This window comes from Orcinus orca, chromosome 2 (assembly GCF_937001465.1).
Source record: "Orcinus orca chromosome 2, mOrcOrc1.1, whole genome shotgun sequence".
NCBI lineage: Eukaryota > Metazoa > Chordata > Mammalia > Artiodactyla > Delphinidae > Orcinus > Orcinus orca.
In genome coordinates, this window is record NC_064560.1 from 125686267 (window position 1) to 125705433 (window position 19167).

Genomic DNA, 19167 nt, shown 5'->3' on the forward strand with positions numbered 1-19167 from the left:
CAAAACATGAGCGGGCTTACGAAGTAGTTTGAAGGTGGTAAACATGAAGGCCCATTTAGCCATCGGGGAGTGAAAAGTCTCAAGGCAAAAGAGGTGTCAAGTGCTTTGCTCTTGAGGTAGGCAGCTGCTTGCTCAGCAGGGCTGCTATTAGATCTTCTCTCAAACTAAGATTCCGGGTATCCATTCAATATAGGATTAATATTACACAGCCTGCTGGGAGAGATACTACTTCTCAGAAGTTTCTCAAGAAAAGTAATAAGGCCAGAGTATTTTATGAAGATCTGGACACAGAGGCCTAACCAGTCAGAGGTTTTTTTAAACAACAGTATAAAACCACAATAACCACCCATGCATAAAAGTACACTGAGGAACTAAATGCTAGGATGACTGGAGGTTAGTAAAATCTAATTCTATTTACAGTACAAGAGCCTCAGGGATAAACACGCCCATAAATGCTACATTTTTGTTACATGATTTCTAAAGCTTATCTAAGGCACCTTACCATGTCTTAGTTCCTTTAGCAGCTCCTCTTGAAGCTGAAGCAAAAAGTTGTAATTTTCTTGAACCTCCTGAGAAGGATCAACCATCAAAGTGCGAACAAGGTTGGAGCAGTAAGATTTGAAACGAATACCCATGGCACAGGTAATGGCCCCAAAATGCATGTGATTCTTGTCACTAGAGACCAAAGGAAGAAAGCATTTCATTACACAAACTAGTGAAGTCCTTAGTATCACTAACACACACATCTGTAATCACTACCTTTCCCTGCTATATCCCAAAGCTGAAGCGGAAAAATGACCTGAACTTTTTTTTAAAAGAACAAATCAGTTTATAAATGCTCTGGAGTAACTTTAATGGCCAAAGCTTTTAGGATAAAAATTCAGTAAAAAGTTGTTGTATCCTAAGTATGTAAAACATATACTGAATTTTATTCATTATAACCTAACAGCATGATGGTAAGGCATCACCTTTCCACCAGTCCACTATGAATTCACCATGAATTAATCCTTTCTAACCAACCAGGACACACAGCATTCTTTACAGTATTTTAATTTTTATTTTATTTACTTATTTATTTTAAAGCCTATGGTTATAACATCATTGCATGTATGTATGTATGTATGGACTGATTTATTTATTGGTTGCATTGTGTCTTAGTTGCGGCATGCTGGATCTTTGTTGAGGCGTGCGGGATCTTTTGTTGTGGCACAGGCTCTTTGCTGTGGCGCACAAGCTTCTCCCTAGTTGTGGTGTGCGGGTTTTTCCCTCTCTAGTTGTGGCGCGTGGGCTCCATCCAGAGTGTGTGGGCTCTGTAGCTGTGGCGCACGGGGTCCAGAGCACTGGGCTCTGTAGTTGCAGCACTCGGGCTCTTTCATTGAGGCACGCGAGCTCAGTAGCTGTAGTGCGTGGGCTTAGTTGCCCTGTGGCTTGTGGGATCTTAGTTCCCCAACCAGGGATCGAACCCACGTCCCCCGCATTGGAAGGCAGATTCTTTACCACTGGACCACCAGAGAAGTCCCCTCTTTATAGTATTTTTTAAAAATCAGAAGGGGAATTACATTACGATATATCTAATAAGATTTTTTTTCAACATTTTGCATTTTTCTCGGCATTTTAAATCATCTGGAAAATGCTTACAATCAAATACTCAAGTAAGAAATGAGTAACTGTGAAATAAAATAAAAATATGCATAGAATAAGACAAGAAGATAATGTAAAAAGCAGGCTAATGATTATTCTTTCTCCTCCTACTTTTTTTTTTTAATAAATTCATTTTATTTATTTATTTGGCTGCGTTGGGTCTTCGTTTCTGTGTGAGGGCTTTCTCTGGTTGCAGTGAGCAGGGGCCACTCTTCATCGCGGTGCGCAGGCCTCTCACTGTCGCGGCCTCTCCTGTTGCAGAGCACAGGCTCCAGATGCGCAGGCTCAGTAGTTGTGGCGCATGGGCCCACTTGCTCCGCGGCATGTGGGATCTTCCCAGACCAGGGCTCGAACCCGTGTCCCCTGCATTGGCAGGCAGATTCTCAACCACTGTGCCACCAGGGAAGCCCCTCCTCCTACTTTTTTGAATTCCAGAATGAGTCCAAGAAAAAAAACAGGCCAAAGGCTGAAATGCTCTGGTTGTTGTTATATTTTGAAATTCTCCTACTTACCTCACCACACTGAACTTGAGGTTATAGTTGCCACCACTCTGAATGATAGGAGGGTAACACATTTCCACAGTAGAAGGGTCTGCCCCGGCTAGGTATTTTTTCTCTTCTATGGCCTTTTCCACAGACTCAGCCAGTTTGCTGTGTCGAACTTTCTGTAAGTATATCCAGAAATAAAACAATACTTACTAGAGAGTGGCAGAGGGGTGTTGGGTTTTTGGATATCACCATTTGAAGATAACATATATCCTGATATCATATAGGATGCTATAGAAGTCTTACGAAGTGGTTTATGCACCACTTAACATACTGGTGTACATGTAAAGCAAATTTAGAGAATATGTGGAATTCACAGCTATTCAAGGAATTCTCAAGTGAAATACTGGGTAACCTCCAGAAACTACAGTGCAGGTTTATAGTTATTTTGAAAGAGAGCTGGCACAATTACACACCAACTTATGTATCAAAGGAAGGCGAACACACACCAAAAAACGCCGCATGGGAGAGACTTACTTCTGCTTCATTAAAACAGTAAAAAGACGCCCCCCTCTCTTTTCACCTCATCTGCATCGACTATTTCCATGACTCTTTCCTTGAAGAATTTGTTGAAGACCTCAGAGGTGATGCTGGCTGCTTTCTTCATTAGATTGAGCTCTCCATCCTCCTTTACAGCAATGGTATAGGCCACAACTGCACTGATGTCTATCTGCAATCAAAGCGATAAACAGTTTCTAACATGCAGATAAGGAATTGCTAAAGAAATCTCTCTCCCCCAAGTCAAATATTATCAGTGATGATATCTGGTTATTTAACAGCAAACTACTCATCAGCAGTCTGCAGAATATCTAAATCTCCTCTTCTTGGATTGAATAAACATCTGAAAGAGCTCTTTACCAGGTCACTGGTGTATTCTAAGAGGCATTAAACTAATGTATCATTTAAAATGTAAATATAAATGCCTCTCTCTTGAGGTTTCCATAAAGGCTGAAGGAAGGCAGACAGGAAAGAAAAGAAAAAAACAAAATTTTTTTTGGACAAGAGATTTTCCTCAGTTTCCCTCTGAAGTACCTGAACTCTCTCCTGAATGCCTCATTCCTAACTGGAAAGAAAACTGCCTTACTGCTCAGCCGAAGGGAATAAAAAATGGAAATGTGAATGAATATATAGCTTTCCCAAAACAAATTCTCTGCGTTATCTGTTATGGAAGCTCCTCACAATTTTTTTCTTCTCAACTCTCAATGTGCCTATTTCCAAGAGTATTCTTACTTTGTCAAAGCCCTCTTTGTTGAGGCAGTCATTCCAGCTCTTCATGAACTCTCCTGGGAATTTGTCTTTGCTGAACACTCCAATCTTCTTGCCATTCTTGCTTTCTTTAATGGCTTCAATCATTTTATCAAAGCTGCTCTTATTACTTTCATTCTATCAGTGCCACAGGGAGGAAAAGGGGTTCAATTTCAGAATTAGACATCTATGTCCTACTAGTACTAGGCAGAGAATATTCTAAACTACAGAAAGAATAAATTCTATTTCCCCTTCTACTACCTACTTCTTTAGGGCAGACTATAACACACCAAAAGGTAACGCAAAATTTCTTTGGATATCTTTATATGCTTAAGTGAAGTACCATATAAGCGGAGAAGGCTATTCTTTTTCTTCAGGAACAGCTAAGAAACTCAAATACAAAGGTGAACAACATTTTGAGAAGAAATCTTCTCAGAAGAGAAGTGGGCAGTATAACAAAAAAGAGTACATTTGATAAAAACTGGAAATGAGGTATGCCTCATTTTCCTTAAGGATATTTAAAAGCTATTTGTTCTAATTAAGGCACTCAGATTAAAACAAACAAGTTGACAGTGTCAAGAATGGATAAAGTTAGTGTTCACCAGAATTTCATAACCCATTTGTCTTACTGCAGAACTGACAGGACTACTGAACTCTTTTCTTCCTGACTAACAAATGACAGTCAGCTAAATCTTCCCCTGTATTTTTTAAATTCCTAGAAGGCTTTTCTGTTTATCACTTTTAAACATTCTTTCACATTTATGACACCTTCTTTATTAGTTCTGACCTTTTCTCGTATGAGCAGTGTGATGGCAGGGGCTCCATTAGCATTCTCATTGCCCTTAGTGTTAGCAATCTGTTTCAAGAACTCCACTTTTTTCTTGCTGGCCATAAAGATGATTTTGTCATCACAGAAGACCATGATAGTATCAGTTAGTTCATAACCAAAGAGCCATGTCTATGGGAAAAGACAACGGTGTGTACAGATACAAAAAAATTAATGTACTTACACAGAAATATTTATAAATTAAGGTATCTGGAATTAACTTCCAAATAATCATGGAATGGGGAACCTGGATGTAGATTCAAATGAAATGAGATTGGTCAGGAGTTGACAATTTATTGGATAATGGGTACACAGGAGGAGTTCAATGTATTCTTTTATCTACTTTTATTTGTTTGAAACATTCCGTAATAAAGACCATCAAATCGTTTGGATAATTTGTGTTTTATAGGAAGTATATTACTGTTTAGTAGGACAGAAATGCATAAAACAAAAGACAGAGAAGCACCTCAGGGAACTGTGCATTCTAGCTCCCCAAAGATTGTTAGTTGCCTACCAATTACTCATATCTTCTCTCTCAAAGAGACTCATGACCTTTAGCTGGGCAAAATGCTCAGCACAAAGACCCTATTTCCCATCCTTTCTTGCAGCTAAGCATAACCATTAGATTAAATTTGGGCCATTAAGTTATAAGTAGAAGTATTCTGTGGGACTTCAAGAAAGTCTCTTTAAAAAAGGAGGGAGGGTCTCCCATTTTATTCCCTCTCTCCATTCTTTTTGCTCAGAATGCAGATATAAGGGTGAAGCTGCAGCAAATTTTGCAAAATGAGCACAAGGGCTATATTCTATGGATGGCAGAGTAGAGACCGGGAAAAAACCTGGGTCCCTGAAGACTATCTAAAAGAAAAAGAAATATTCTTTTTAACCCACTGTTATTTAGATTTTTCTGTTATTTAAAGTTAAATCCATCCTAATTTATATACTTCTCTTCCTTTTTCCTTATGTTCTAAATCAGTGCTGTTCACTGAACTTTTTGTGACAGAAATATTCTGTATGTCCTCTGTCTAACATGATAGCCACTACTGAGTACTTGAGACTTAGGACTGAGAAGTTAAAACTTTAATGTGGCTAGTGGCTACGATATTGAACAGTCTAGTAGCTGATTCAATGACTCTCAGGGCTAAACACAGCTGTAAATTTCTCACCTGTAACGCAGTTGATTTGGCATAAACGATTTCTTCATCAACACCCACTGATACAACAATGGCATCAACGTTGGCATACTCATCTTCTCCTTTCTGAAAAGTAGAGTAATTTGTTCATTTTCTTTCACACTAGCAAAATAGGAATACAAACTTCAGTATTTACCCAAGATATGTGTAATTTTTTCCTAACAGAAATTCTAAGTTTAAGGTACATGTTTGCCTGACAACCTCACAGCCATCACTTACTCTATTTTTATTTGTTTGTTTGTTTTTTTGCGGTACGCGGGCCTGTCACTGTTGTGGCCTCTCCCGTTGCGGAGCACAGGCTCCGGACGCACAGGCTCAGCGGCCATGGCTCACGGGCCTAGCTGCTCCGTGGCATGTGGGATCTTCCCGGACCGGGGCACGAACCCGTGTCCCCTGCATCGGCAGGCGGACTCTCAACCACTGCGCCACCAGGGAAACCCTACTCTATTTTTAAAACAGCTTTCTGAGACAGAATTCACATACAATTCACCCACTTTAAGTGTACTGTTCAGTGGTTTTCTGTGTATTTAGTTATGCAGCTATCACAAATTTTAGAACATTTTCATCCTCCCCCAAAAAACCCATTAGCAATAATTATCCATCTCCCCCCAGCCCTAGGCAACCACTAATCTCATTTGTCCCTAAGGGTTTGTCTATTCTGGGCATTTCATATAAATGGAATCATAATATGTGGCGTTTGTGTCTGGCTTCTTTCACTTAACATGCTTTCAAGGTTCATCTATGTTGTAGTATGTATCATACCACATTCCTTTTTATTGCTGAGTAACATTCCATTATGTGGATATACCACATTGTATCCATTCATCAATTGTTTGATATATGGGTTGTTTCCATCTTTTGGCTACTATGAATAATGCTGCTATAAACATTCACGGCAGTTTCTGTGTGCACATATTTCTCTTGAGTATATATCTAGGTGAGGGATTGCTCATTATATGGTAACTCTATGTTTAACTTTTTTTTTCTTTCTTTTTTTTTTTTTTTTTTGTGGTACGCGGGCCTCTCACTGTTGTGGCCTCTCCCGTTGCGGAGCACAGGCTCCGGACGCGCAGGCTCAGCAGCCATGGCTCACGGGCCCAGCCACCCCGCGGCATGTGGGATCCTCCCGGACCAGGGCACGAACCCACGTCCCCTGCATCGGCAGGCGGACTCTCAACCACTGCGCCACCAGGGAAGCCCTAAGTTTAACTTTTTGAGGAAACACCAGACTGTCTTCTAAAGTGCCTGCACTATTTTACATTCCCAATAGTAACGTATGAGGGTTCCACTTTCTCCACATGCTGACCAACACTTGTTATCTTTTTTATTATTTTATTATTTATATAGCCACCCAATGGGTATGAAGCAGTATCTCACTGTAGTTTTGATTTGCATTTGCCTAATGGCTAATGATGTCGACTGAGTCCCCATTCACATGATTCCTGATGAGCTGTATACCCTTTCTGGAGAAGTGTGTATTCAGATCCTTCGCCCATTCTGTAACTGGGTTACTGCTTTATTACTAAGCTTTAAGAGTTATTTTTATGTTCTAGATATAAGTCTCTTACCAGATATGATCTGCATTATTTTCTCCCATTCAGTGGGTTTTCTTTCACTTTCGTAATGATGTTGTCCTTTGAAGCACAAAAGATTTTAATTTTAAAGAAGTCCAAATTCTTTTCTTGTGCTTTTGATGTCATATCTAAGGTGGGTTGCCTAACGCAAGGACATGAAGATTGACCTATGCTTTCTTCGACAACAGTTTTATACTTTTAGCTCTTATATTTAGATCTAGGACTCATTTTTGAGTAAATTTTTGTGTATGGTGTGAGGAAGGGGCCTAACTTCATTATTTCACATGCAGATAACCATTTGTTCCAGCACCAAGGCAGTGCCACCAAACTATGTTCTTCACTATCACACACTCATAGGAAACAAATCCAGTTTCACTAAAAAATGTCCTTGACACAGTAAAAATGATTAATATTATGAAATCCTAATCCTTGAGTATATGTCTTTTTAATATTCTGTGTAAAGAAGTGGGAAGTACACACAAAGCATTTCTGTGTGCAAACTGAAGTATGATGGTTGTCTCAAGGAAAAGCACTTGTATAATTACTTGAGTAACAAACTGAACTAGCCATTTAAACAGAGCTGGGCATCTGGCATACATTTTCTTGAAAATGAATTAAGTGAGCCTATTACTTCAAGGAAAACAAATGACAAACATGTTGTCAATGATAAAATTCGAGTTTTCAAGCAAAAATCAAAATTTTGATAAACTTGTACCCACCATTGTGAACTTGACAGCTTCTCTACTTACTCAAGACTTTTCTGATATCGGTGGTGATATTAACATACACGATTCTCCAATATCATAAAATGAAATGTGTACATTTACCAGATCTGTACAACCGAGGGAACCAATATTTTCCAAATAAGCAACGCTTGTTACAAAATCATCCATGGGTAAAGGATCAAAGGTGCAAGACAGACCCATAACTTGAGTATGAAAAGTTCACTGCTGTGGTTTTAGATTCCACATTACAACTAACTTTCAAGAGATTACCACTTCCAGACTTTTAGTGTAATAACAAAGAATATCCATAATTATCTGAAAAGGTTATTAAAATTTCTCCCTTTTCCAGCTTCATGTATGTTTGAAGCTAAATTTCTTTAGGTACTTGATACAACCCATACAAAGAAATGCTTTGTGGGGACCTGAATAATTTAAGAATGTAAAGGGGTCCTGATATCAAAGAGTTTGAGAACCACTGTGTTATGATTCCTACAACATATATTAACACTAACTCTGGCATCAAATATTCTCTCCTCCCCCAAATTTTGCTACATGCATTCCAACTATGGGATTTTGTGGCACTAGAATTACTAGTACCTTGATAACCTCCCAAAATTAGCAACAGGTATTCCCTTATATTTAATGCTTACGTGTTCTGGCTACTGACATATATTTCCTAAACATCTGTCTACAAAAAACACCACTGAAACTAACCAAAAAGTCCCTTTTAGTATTTTTTGATACTTGAAATCTTGGTTGAGTCAAAATTTTTTAGCAGAAAAAACACGTACGAAAATTCAAAATACACAGTAATAAATTTTTTAGAAGTATATGAAGAGGGACTTCCCTGGTGGCACAGTGGTTAAGAATCTGCCTGTCAATGCAGGAGACACGGGTTCGATCCCTGGTCTGGGAAGATCCCACATGCCATGGAGCAGCTAAACCCGTGCGCCACAACCACTGAAGCTGCGCACCTAGAGCCCATGCTCCGCAACAAGAGAAGCCACCGCAATGAGAAGTCTGCGCACCACAACGAAGAGCAGCCCCCGCTCACGGCAACTAGAGAAAGCCCACACACAGCAACGAAGACCCAACGCAGCCAAAAAAATATATATAATTATGTAACTTAATCATTAATAATATGGGAAAACCATATAAAGGGATCTCAATATAATTGAAAATAGGGAGAGAGAAAAAAAGACCCACGTAGTCAGCTTTTTTATGAAGATAGGGGAAACAAATCCATCAAAATCTCCAGGATTTCAACGAATATAAAATGCCTGGTTTTCCACTGCCCATCAAAAAGGTAAGAGGATGAATCCTAATTTCTCTTGGAACCCATGTGCTTTGACCATTTCATTCTTGATTCTTTACAAACACCAGTGGCCTCTAACATCAGAAAAAATAAATAACAGCAGAATATCTAAAGATAATAAATTTAAATAAAATTTCTCTTACAATGTGATTCAATGAAAAGGATTACAGTAAAGCCAAACATTTTCACAGCAAAATCTGGGGCACTACTTTGTATTTTCAAACCTTATGAGGAGTACAAATGCCTTATACAGGTTACATCTGCAAACAATCTTCTGAAACTGAGGGAGATTTTTAATAATCTGCTTGTAAAACTTACATGATAACGTTACCAAAGTAACGTTATAATAAAGTTATATATAATACTAAAATATTTTCAGATTAACTTGTGTCTGGAATTTGTTCTAAAATACTGGAGTGGGGGTGGGCGGCTGGCAAAAAGAAAGAGAAGCCACAAGGCTGGCAGCCACTGCCCCAGGGCCAGGCCTACAGTCAGCTCCAGGTGCTGGCTGTTAGAGGCAGCTGGGGCTCAACTCTGCTGCTTAACTGGCTCCAGATTCCCATGTGACCTCTTCTGCTGGGGAGGTCTTTAGGACTCAGACTTGAGCCCCTGTCAAATCTGGACTTTCTAGATGAACCATTTTGCAGCAGTGACCCCTGGTGTGCAGACTCTCAACATCCACCAAACCCCTTCTGTCGCCAAAGCCTGCCACTTTCCAGTCTGTCCGGTCCACTTAACACTCAAGTGTTGCTGAAACAGGTGTTTCAGATGGGAACAGTATTTACTGAGAAAGCACTTTCTGTATGTAATCTACAATAAAACTTTAGCTGTTGTATGCATCATCACATTCAAAACCCCAAATCAAGACCTCATTTGTTTATTTTTGCTTTTATTTCCTTTACTTTAGGAGACAGATCCAAAAAAAGTATTGCTATGATTTATGTCAAACAGTGTTCTGCCTGTGATTCTTCTGCATTTCAGTCTTTAATAATAATGGGAAACACAGTAGTTACTGTGGGCTAGGCACTATTCTAAGTATCTTATACACATTAGCTCATTTAATTCTCACAGCAACACTTATAGATGTGAAGATGGAGGAGACTGGAGCACAGAGAGGTTGGGTCACGGTAAGTGGTGGGGTCATGGATTCAAGCCCAGGCAGTCTGGCTTCAGAGTGAGCCCTTACCCAGTAGGCATATATGGGGTGGTGCAGTGGTTAAGAATCCGCCTGCCAGTGCAGGGGACACAGGTTCAATTCCCGGTCTGGGAAGATCCCACATGCCGCGGAGCAACTAAGCCTGCGCACTGCAACTACTGAAGCCCATGCGCCTAGAGTCCGTGCTCTGCAACGAGAGAAGCCACCGCAATGAGAAGCCCAGGCACCGAAATAAAGAGTAGCCCCCACTCGCCTCAACTAGAGAAAGCCCGCGCGCAGCAACAAAGACCCAACGCAGCCAAAAAGAAAAAAAGATATATGCACCCCAATGTCCATTGCAGCATTATTTACAATAGCCATGATATGGAAGCAACCTAAGTGTCCATCAACAGATGAATGGATAAAGATGTGGGGCGTACGTGTACACAAACACACACACACACACACAGAGGAATATTTCACTCAGCCATAAAAAAGAATGAAATTTTTCCATCTCCAACAACATGGATGGACTTAGAAGGTATTATGCTTAGGGGAAAAATTCAGAGAAATAAAAATACTGTATGATATAACACATGCGAAAGCTAAAAAATAAACTAGTGACTATAACGAAACAGACTCACAGATATTGAAAACAAACTAGTGGTTACTAGCGGGGAGGGACAAAATAGGGGTAAGCGGTTAAGACGTGCAAACTACTATGTATAAAATAAACAAACTATAAGGACATATTGTATAGCACAGGGAATACAGCCGATCTTTTATAACTATAAATGGAATAATATAACCTTTAAAAATATAACCTAAAAAAATTACAATTTAATAATATCAATTGTGCTTACATTATCTTTATTTTTTAACAGCAATTTTTTATTTTTTGGTAAGTGACACAATTGTCCACTTACAGTGATATAAAGTATGTTCTCTGGATGTATTAAGGTTAAAGAATTTTTTGGAAGATGAAAAGACGACAGAGTGGCAAATGACTAAGTGCCTGACAAGCATTCTCAGCCGGAAGATATTGATGTTAAGTGTGCGTATCTCATAGAGCCCTAATGGGCTCAGGGCTCGGGAGGCACCAAGTATTAGAGAAGGGGAAAGGGACATATTGAACACGGATAAGTTCAGAGCTAAGAACAGAAGGTCTGGTCAGCAAGCTTAAGTCCCCAGTTCTCGGAAGCCCTGAGACAACTCCTAATCCTTCCTCAAAGAGACTTAATTTATTCTCTGGAGAAAGGAGCTCAAAAAGGCTCTAGATACTAGGCCCAGCAGAAGGCAAGTACTAAATGCTGAGGAACTAAATGAAAATCTGTTTTCTGAATGACAACAACTGCCCCAAAGACAAGAATCAGAGGACTTTTCTTTGAGCATCACTGAATTCAGAGAAAATACTTCAGACATTGTCAGTATCTGGGGGTTCTCCATGGAACAAGCTAACCTATTCACTCTACCGTAACCCCTCTCTACTAGTTGAGAGACCCTATTCAAGCAGAGCTTCCCACCAGTTTCTTATTACCTTATTCTTAATACAAATGGGTAGCCAAGCCTCATTTTGATTTTTGTGAAGTGTCCTTCATGTAAGAGGGAAAGCAAAGAAATCCAGAGGAAACAGGCATGGCCGAGGACAGAAAATAAAAATCAAATAAAACATCCCCTATAAGAGAAATAAATATAGTACATCCATGAAACGAGAAAAGAATAGGGGACAAAAAAGAACTTAGAAAAAAAAATTCAATAAAAAGTGGTAAAATAAAGTTAAGAAACAGTATCTGCAAGTAGAAGATAAAGAGACAGGAAATGAAATGGAAAGATAATAAATTTAAGCCAAAAGGTCTAAACCTTACCAAATCGGAATTTCAGGGGGAAAATAAACCAGATCACTGAGGAAACGGGGAGAAAATGATCAATGAATGCAAAATTCCAGCACTGACGGATGTGAGTCTTGAGACTAAAATGGCCCCCCACTTCCCAACTCAATGCAAAGGGGGTGGGGGGGAAAGACTCATACCAGGGCACTGAAATTTCAAAACACAAGGAATAAAGAGATGTTTTACAGAGAACAATAGGCCACATATATTGGAACAGGAAATAGAATCACATCAGCCTTCTCAAATGTAAGACTGAAAGCTTGAAGGCTGACAAATAGCTTCAAAATTCTGGGCAGAACTCTCAGAGATTTTCAATCTTGAATTTTATACCCACTGAACTATATTATTAACCAAAAGTGGAGACAGAATAAAACTTTTTAAGACACATAAGGGCTCAAGAAACATCTATTCTCTGTATTCTTTCCTAAGAAGCTCTTAGAGAAATGCTCTAACAAAACAAAGGAAAAAAAATCAAGACATGGACTGTAGGATACAGGAGACACTGGAAAGTTCCAAGTTTCAACAGGCCTAGAGAGCAACCCGTACAGATAGAGCAGAATAATGTAAGGCTGAGTGGGTGGGTGGGTGGGTGTTGGCGGTATTTAAAAAACAAACACAGAATTAATAAAATATCTGATGAGTGTGAAAATTTTAGAATAAAAAATTGATGAGATTATGACAGATCTGCAGGAAAAAAATTAGGGCTAGAGACATTTAAAAGAGGAGAGAAATTGAAGTAATCATTAATGCCATGAAAAATGAAAAACTGCAGAGAAAAGGAAAGGTAATTAATTGTATTCTACTGCTTCGCCCAGCAGTGAAAATAGTTGCATGAGCATAACAATGTAAACTGACTGAGTTTACTAAAACTTTTTGGGGAAAAAAACTTATCAAGAGGGATGGATATGTGATAAAGCAAGTATGATAAAATATTAATTGTGTAAACTAGGTGGGGGTACATGGGTTCTTACTGGAAATTTCTTTTACCTTTCTGTATGTTGAAATTTTTCATAACTGTGTCAAGAAGAAAATTTACAGGAAGTGTCAGGAGGCAGGGAAGCTGGAATGAATACGATGGTATAAGACAGTTAAATTTCAATCCTAATCTATCAAAACAAAAGTTAATATCTACAACTGATAAATCAAGAAATAGCAGTATATAGATATTACTTCAAAATATGAAAAAAGTGAACTGGAAAGTGGGTGCTTCTGGGGCAGGTGACTGTTTTTTGTTAAGGCTGTTAGAACTATTTGGTTTTTTAAAACCTATGTATGGGGCTTCCCTGGTGGCGCAGTGGTTGAGAGTCCACCTGCCGATGCAGGGGACACGGGTTCGTGCCCCGGTCCGGAAAAATCCCACATGCCGTGGAGCGGCTGGGCCCGTAAGCCATGGCCGCTGGGCCTGTGCGTCCGGAGCCTGTGCTCCGCAATGGGAGAGGCCACAGCAGTGAGAGGCCCGTGTACCCGCCCCCCACCCACCCCCCAAAAAAAGAAAACCTATATATGTATTACTTGATTAAAACTGATTTTTTAAAATGCAAGGTAAATAATGTAAGTGCTAAGGAATCGGCAAAAATTGTGAAGGTGGTATTGGAATGATAAAAAGTTGGGGAAATACTGCAGCAGAGGAACAACTATCTTCCTTTGAACCAAAGGGGTACTATATTAAAACACGAAACATTTTTGAAGTCTCTAGTTATAGCTAAGACACCGATCTAATTCATCACCCAAACTGAGACAATTTTGAGAATAAAAAAGTATGCCATTAATTACATATGTACAACAGGTGAACAGTTTCAGGAAAGGCAGGACTTATGATCACCCTGAGTATAGTCTCTATAAAAATCTCTTCAACCAAGAAAGGAATGCATGAGAGTTCAGAAATCAAGTTACCATCATTCACTGAGTGCCTACTACACGCCAGGCACTGCACTTGGTAACAGTGATAAAAAATAAATAAAAATTTGAGTAAGCAAGAATAAATGAATCCTAACCTGCCCAGGCATTTACTTCCATCTAGCCTTCCTCTTCACTCAAGAAACCAAGAAACTTCACTCAAGAAACCTTTCTCTAGCTCACGCCAGAGATAAATGAGCCATAATGAACTGAGATGGGTAGAAGCAAGCCGTTACCTGTTGAAAGTAGTATGGAAATTGCCCATATTTTAAAGAACCTTCCTAAGCCACAAAAGATTACTGCCTAGTCTTAGAGAGCAATCCAGAACAAGAAACTTGTCCACAACAAAAATCAGCAAAGAGCCAGAAATCGCCACTCAAGAGAAACACTGACACTATAGGTTATTAGTTTTCTCCACAGGCACAAACTTCCTTTTTGAGGCCGGAGCCACTCACTCCTCAGTCCTGACCAGTAGTGCAGCACCATATGAATGAATGCAATGGATCAGCATTCCTTTTGAAAACAGCTGCTATTCTGATTTTTTAGGAACTCTTTTGGGTTAAAAGGCAGATGACTGAAGTCAACGTTCACACACACAGCAGTATGTCCCAATAGGTAGGTCTCAAATGAGTTATAGGTGTGCATGGATACAGTATTCCCTCAGCTCTCAAAGCAGCTGGGACCCCAGGATGGTGGGTAACCTACCCCCCTTGTACCCTATGCAGTAGTAATTCTATCACTTGGTTAAAAACAATCACAATCATGAAAAGGCTGGGAAGCCCTGAATATGGACCCTGTAAGTATAAGAAGACAGAGGAGAAGCCCCCAGCTGACGCTCATGATCCAATACCATCACCTGGGGTTTTCTAAAGCAGAACAGACAGGTGCTGCAAACCCTTTCCGCTGGGAGCAGTTCTCATTTAAAAAAATGACAGGCGGGCTTCCCTGGTGGCGCAGTGGTTAAGAATCCTCCTGCCAATGCAGTGGACAAGGGTTCAAGCCCTGGTCCGGGCAGATCCCACATGCCGCGGAGCAACTAAGCCCGTGCGCCCCAACTACTGAGCCTGCGCTCTAGAGCCCGAGCCACAACTACTGAAGCCTGCGCGCCTAAAGCCCATGCTCCGCAACAAACAAGAGAAGCCACTGCGATGAGAAGCCCGCGCACCACAACGAAGAGTAGCCCCCGCTCGCTGCAACTAGAGAAAGCACGCAGGCAGCAAGGAAGACCCATCGCAGCCAAAAATAAATTTAATTAATTAATTAATTTTAAAAAAATGAGAGGCAGGACTAGACTAGACTCAAACATCCAGAAAGAGTCATAAATAATAAGTTTTAGTCACTACGGAGGTCTCCTGTTTCATTTCTGGCTGAGCCCATTTTCTTATCCTTAAAATGACACTATTTACTCAGGTATAACGTTTAATGCTTTAGAAATTTCTACTCAAACAGAAATGTGTGATACTGCAACTGTTTGGGGGATGTAAGTTATGAAAATTGTGATTAAGAGATACCTCTTAGTTACAATAGCCTCACAAAATGTACCTTAGCCAAACTCAACTTGCATAGATGAGATTAGGAAACACATTAGCTCCTACTCTTTTTTAAAAAAAGAAAAAGAAAAAAAAAAGATTGGTAGCCTTTTGGTGCTCTATAACTCTAGGTAGTTGAAGAGCGTTGGAGCTACCACAAGCACCCACACAGTTCTGAGAGATTAATGCTTAAGGGTATCTAAAACTTAAAAGTGGGTGTGGGGACTCTGCTGGTGGCGCAGTGGTTAACAACCCGCCTGCCAATGCAGGGGACACGGGTTCGAGCCCTGATCCGGGAAGATCCCACAAGCCGCGGAGCAACTAAGCCTGTGCGCCACAACTACTGAAGCCTGCACGCCTAGAGCCTGCGCTCTGCAACAAGAGAAGCCACTGCAATGAGAAGCCCTTGCACCGCAACCAAGAGTAGCCCCCCCTTCCCGCAACTAGAGAACGTCTGCACGCAGCAACAAATACCCAAAGCAGTCAAATAAATAAATAATAATTAAAAGTGGGTGTGGAGCCCAAACTAATCTTTTAGTTAATTTTTGTCGTAACAGATTTCTTTGCAGATGGGAGCTGACAACACAAGGCTTGGCATTTATATAGTTAAACTTCTAGTTATTCTCATTTCAATGCCAGTTTTCTTATTCAAAAAAAAAAATAGTGTAGAAAAACAAACATAGCTTGCACCTGTACATTTCACTATTTTCCTGCTGCAGCTAAGAGGATAAGCAACCAGAACTTATCCCAGAAAACTATGATCTTTGGTTAAGCAGATCAGAATCAAAGTACTGCAACCTGGAAGGACAATGCATAAAGAAATTCTACAGGTGGGTTCTAGGCATAGTTGTTAAAATTTAGTTATAAAAAAGCAGAAAGTCTTTTTAAATAAGATTTTTCATAATGATACACCACAAATTTTGCTAATGAGTACATTTTTGAATTGATTTGGCTTGTAACTTTGTAACACCAAGATCTTATTAAAGTCTAACATGCTCCTTTCAAATGACAGGAGGGCCAAGATAAATTTTAATGGTTTTTGAGAAGCAAACAAAAAAATGGGGGCCAATAACTTTCATGGATTTAAAAACTGTCATTTGACATTAAGTTTGCCAATCTGTCTCCAGGCCTCAAGCTTTTCCTAGTTTCATGCTTTGCATTCACTTATCATGTAGAGGAGCTTTGAGCTCTAAATTAATCTTAGCTTCCATACATGGTCTAGAGAGGATAATTTGATAAACTCTGAATCACTGGGACTAGAAGCAACCCCCACAGCAAAGGTGTGTAATTTTGCGGTCTATGGGTGGAAGAGAGGGCTTTTGATTATTACTTGTACAATAGTACTTTAGGAAATATCTGGGCATTTAGAAAGAGTTTTTCTAATACGGATCACATTCAAACTTTAAAATGTGACAGTGAGAGAAACTGTAAAAACATCTGATAGAAATTAACCAATAAAAAATTTTAAAATAAAATTTATGTTTGGCTTTAGCCTAGCATAGAGTCCTTATTTTTGCTTCTCATAAAATGCAAAGAACCCATTTTATTTTCAATTATCTAATGCATTTATGCTCAAAAGATGAAACATGCACGGGCACCTTTAATATGAATGGTAGGGAAATGACCAATTTTAATAGCTTAGTTTTTAGAAGATCAGTTTGAAAGGCAATTTACAATGCTGAAATCAGAACTGATCATTTTTGTCAGGACGCTTTTCAGATTTGAAAGTCTTCATTAGTTTTATCTTCCCTGAATGACAGAGTTCAGAAGCCAGACTTAACCTAGTTAGCTCAGAATGCACCACAGGATGCAATCAAATGTTTGAATTGATAACTTACCAGCATAAAAATAAAATCGTTAACTGGGGACTTTTTCAAGCAGCAAAAATGCCCAATCCCTAAAAGACTGGGTACTGCAACAGCTCTTTTTCTGAACACGTGCCCCGGATACTCAACCAAGGATGAAAACTAATGAGGTTTTAGGCAACACATCGTTTTTTGCATTAACTAAAGCCTGCAGGTTTTCAGCGTTAGGTTTCTGTGTTGCCCGCAGCAGGGCCTAGAACATGAGGCGGTTGCGCGTGAGCAGTATTTCTTTTTTTAACTCCAGCAACAGCCCCGCAAACGATAAACGCCAAGAGCCCGGTTCACATTCTCTTGGACCCTCCATCCATCCTTGACGAAATGGTTGTAATTCTGGCGGGACCTGGGGCGCAACACTGTGGTTCTGGGAGGACAGAGCGAGTGCGTGGGTGTGTGCGAACACTGCAGGAGGGGGCAGCAAGACTTGATCACGGAGTGGGAGGGAAGGATGATGATGCCTCTCCTAGGGCGGGAAGAAACTACGAGAGGTGGTTGTTATGCATGACGGGGGCTGGCACGCAGGGAAGATGGTGGTGGCCGCAGGGCAGGGTGATTGCCGGGGGGATTCCCTGTTACTGGGCGGCGCTCAGAGCCTCCTGCGGTGAATGATCCTGGAGCAACTAAAGCGGCGCGACACTGAACCCGGGAATTCCCGACGGAAAGGGGAAAAAAGGCGCCGAGAAACGGGGTTATTATGGGATGGCAAAGGGGGCTCCCTAGGGAAAATTACGGGATCTATCTCACCCTCCAATTGCTGTACAGTCTCTTCACTCGCCGGTAATAAGCGTCTTTGTCCAGAGTTACAGCCATAGCCACAGACGCCGCTCCTCCTCGGGTTCCGAGAATCACGCGAGGTCCCGGCTCAGCCACCCTCTCTCGGCCCTGGAATCCCGCACTCTCCCAGTGACCCGGAAGTATCGACCTCAAAGATGCCCTTTCCGCTTCCGGGTCCCAGCAGCGCTTGGGATTCTTTTATTTTTTTTTTCTTAAATCCTTCCTACGGAGGTTAGGGGGAGGAGAGGATGGAAAAGAGTCTGGAAAGCAACAAAATATGTAACGCAAAAAGAGTTCAGATTTTCGCGGGGTTTTGTCAATTTAGCAACAGCCGCACGACAGTCGACGTCATCACGTGACCCCCTGCACCCGCCCTTACTCTCTGCCAGGCCGCGGTTTCCAGGCGCTCGGACTCCTTGCGGAGGCGGCGAACGCCGCTGGGCACTGAGAAGTAGGCGGGAGTCCTGACGTGCCGGCCCCGCCCCACACAAGCTACCGCGCGCGGGTGCAGTGGCCCCACCCAAAGGAAGGGGAAGCGGAAAGAGCAGGGTCTGGTGTGGGGTAGGAGTGGAAAGACTGCAGCGTAACTCGGTCCGTTCCTGTCCTAGAAAAGGTGCGGAAGTAAAAGCCTCTGCTGCTTCAGGGCTGGAAGGATCCTCGGTGCCAGGACGCTGGGTCGGGGGCTCCGGGCGGACAGAGAGCTCAAACCTGGGAGACGAGCCCACCCTGCCCGTAAGACTAAACTAGGGCCGGCGATACGGGGGAAGGGCTTCGCCATAGAAAGGGAAATTAAATGCCCAGGCTTCATTTGAGCGCTAGGGTGATAGGGGAAGGGTCAAAGGAAACAAATGGCTTGAGGGAATTTATAGAATGCACCCCCCGCCAAGTCGTGACCGTGTCCTTCCAGTTAGCCAGTCCCCTTGCCGCAGTTCATGAAGTGACACCATTCTTAGGCTTCCCCAAAGCACCGTTATTTAATTTGAGACAAAATGTACGTGGGTCTTGACGAAATTCTTCCTTT

General features: G+C 41.0%; 1 protein-coding gene across 2 annotated transcripts in view; it reads right to left on the reverse strand.

Annotated features, from left to right (window-relative positions):
- The window catches only part of SUPT16H (SPT16 homolog, facilitates chromatin remodeling subunit), a 33814-nt gene extending 15306 nt beyond the window's left edge, over window positions 1–18508 (reverse strand). The window contains exons 1-8 of one of the 2 annotated variants that reach the window (XM_049705480.1): window positions 18117–18434; window positions 7016–7081; window positions 5421–5513; window positions 4219–4389; window positions 3417–3569; window positions 2710–2856; window positions 2154–2305; window positions 503–675 (exon numbers count right to left, since the gene is read on the reverse strand). In XM_049705480.1, coding sequence (XP_049561437.1) covers window positions 503–675; window positions 2154–2305; window positions 2710–2856; window positions 3417–3569; window positions 4219–4353 — 760 coding nt within the window. In that variant the 5' untranslated portion in view covers window positions 4354–4389; window positions 5421–5513; window positions 7016–7081; window positions 18117–18434. Of the gene's footprint in view, window positions 1–502; window positions 676–2153; window positions 2306–2709; window positions 2857–3416; window positions 3570–4218; window positions 4390–5420; window positions 5514–7015; window positions 7082–18116 lie in introns of both variants that reach the window. The other variant, XM_004274099.4, reaches the window with a different exon arrangement.
- Window positions 18509–19167: the final 659 nt, after the last annotated feature.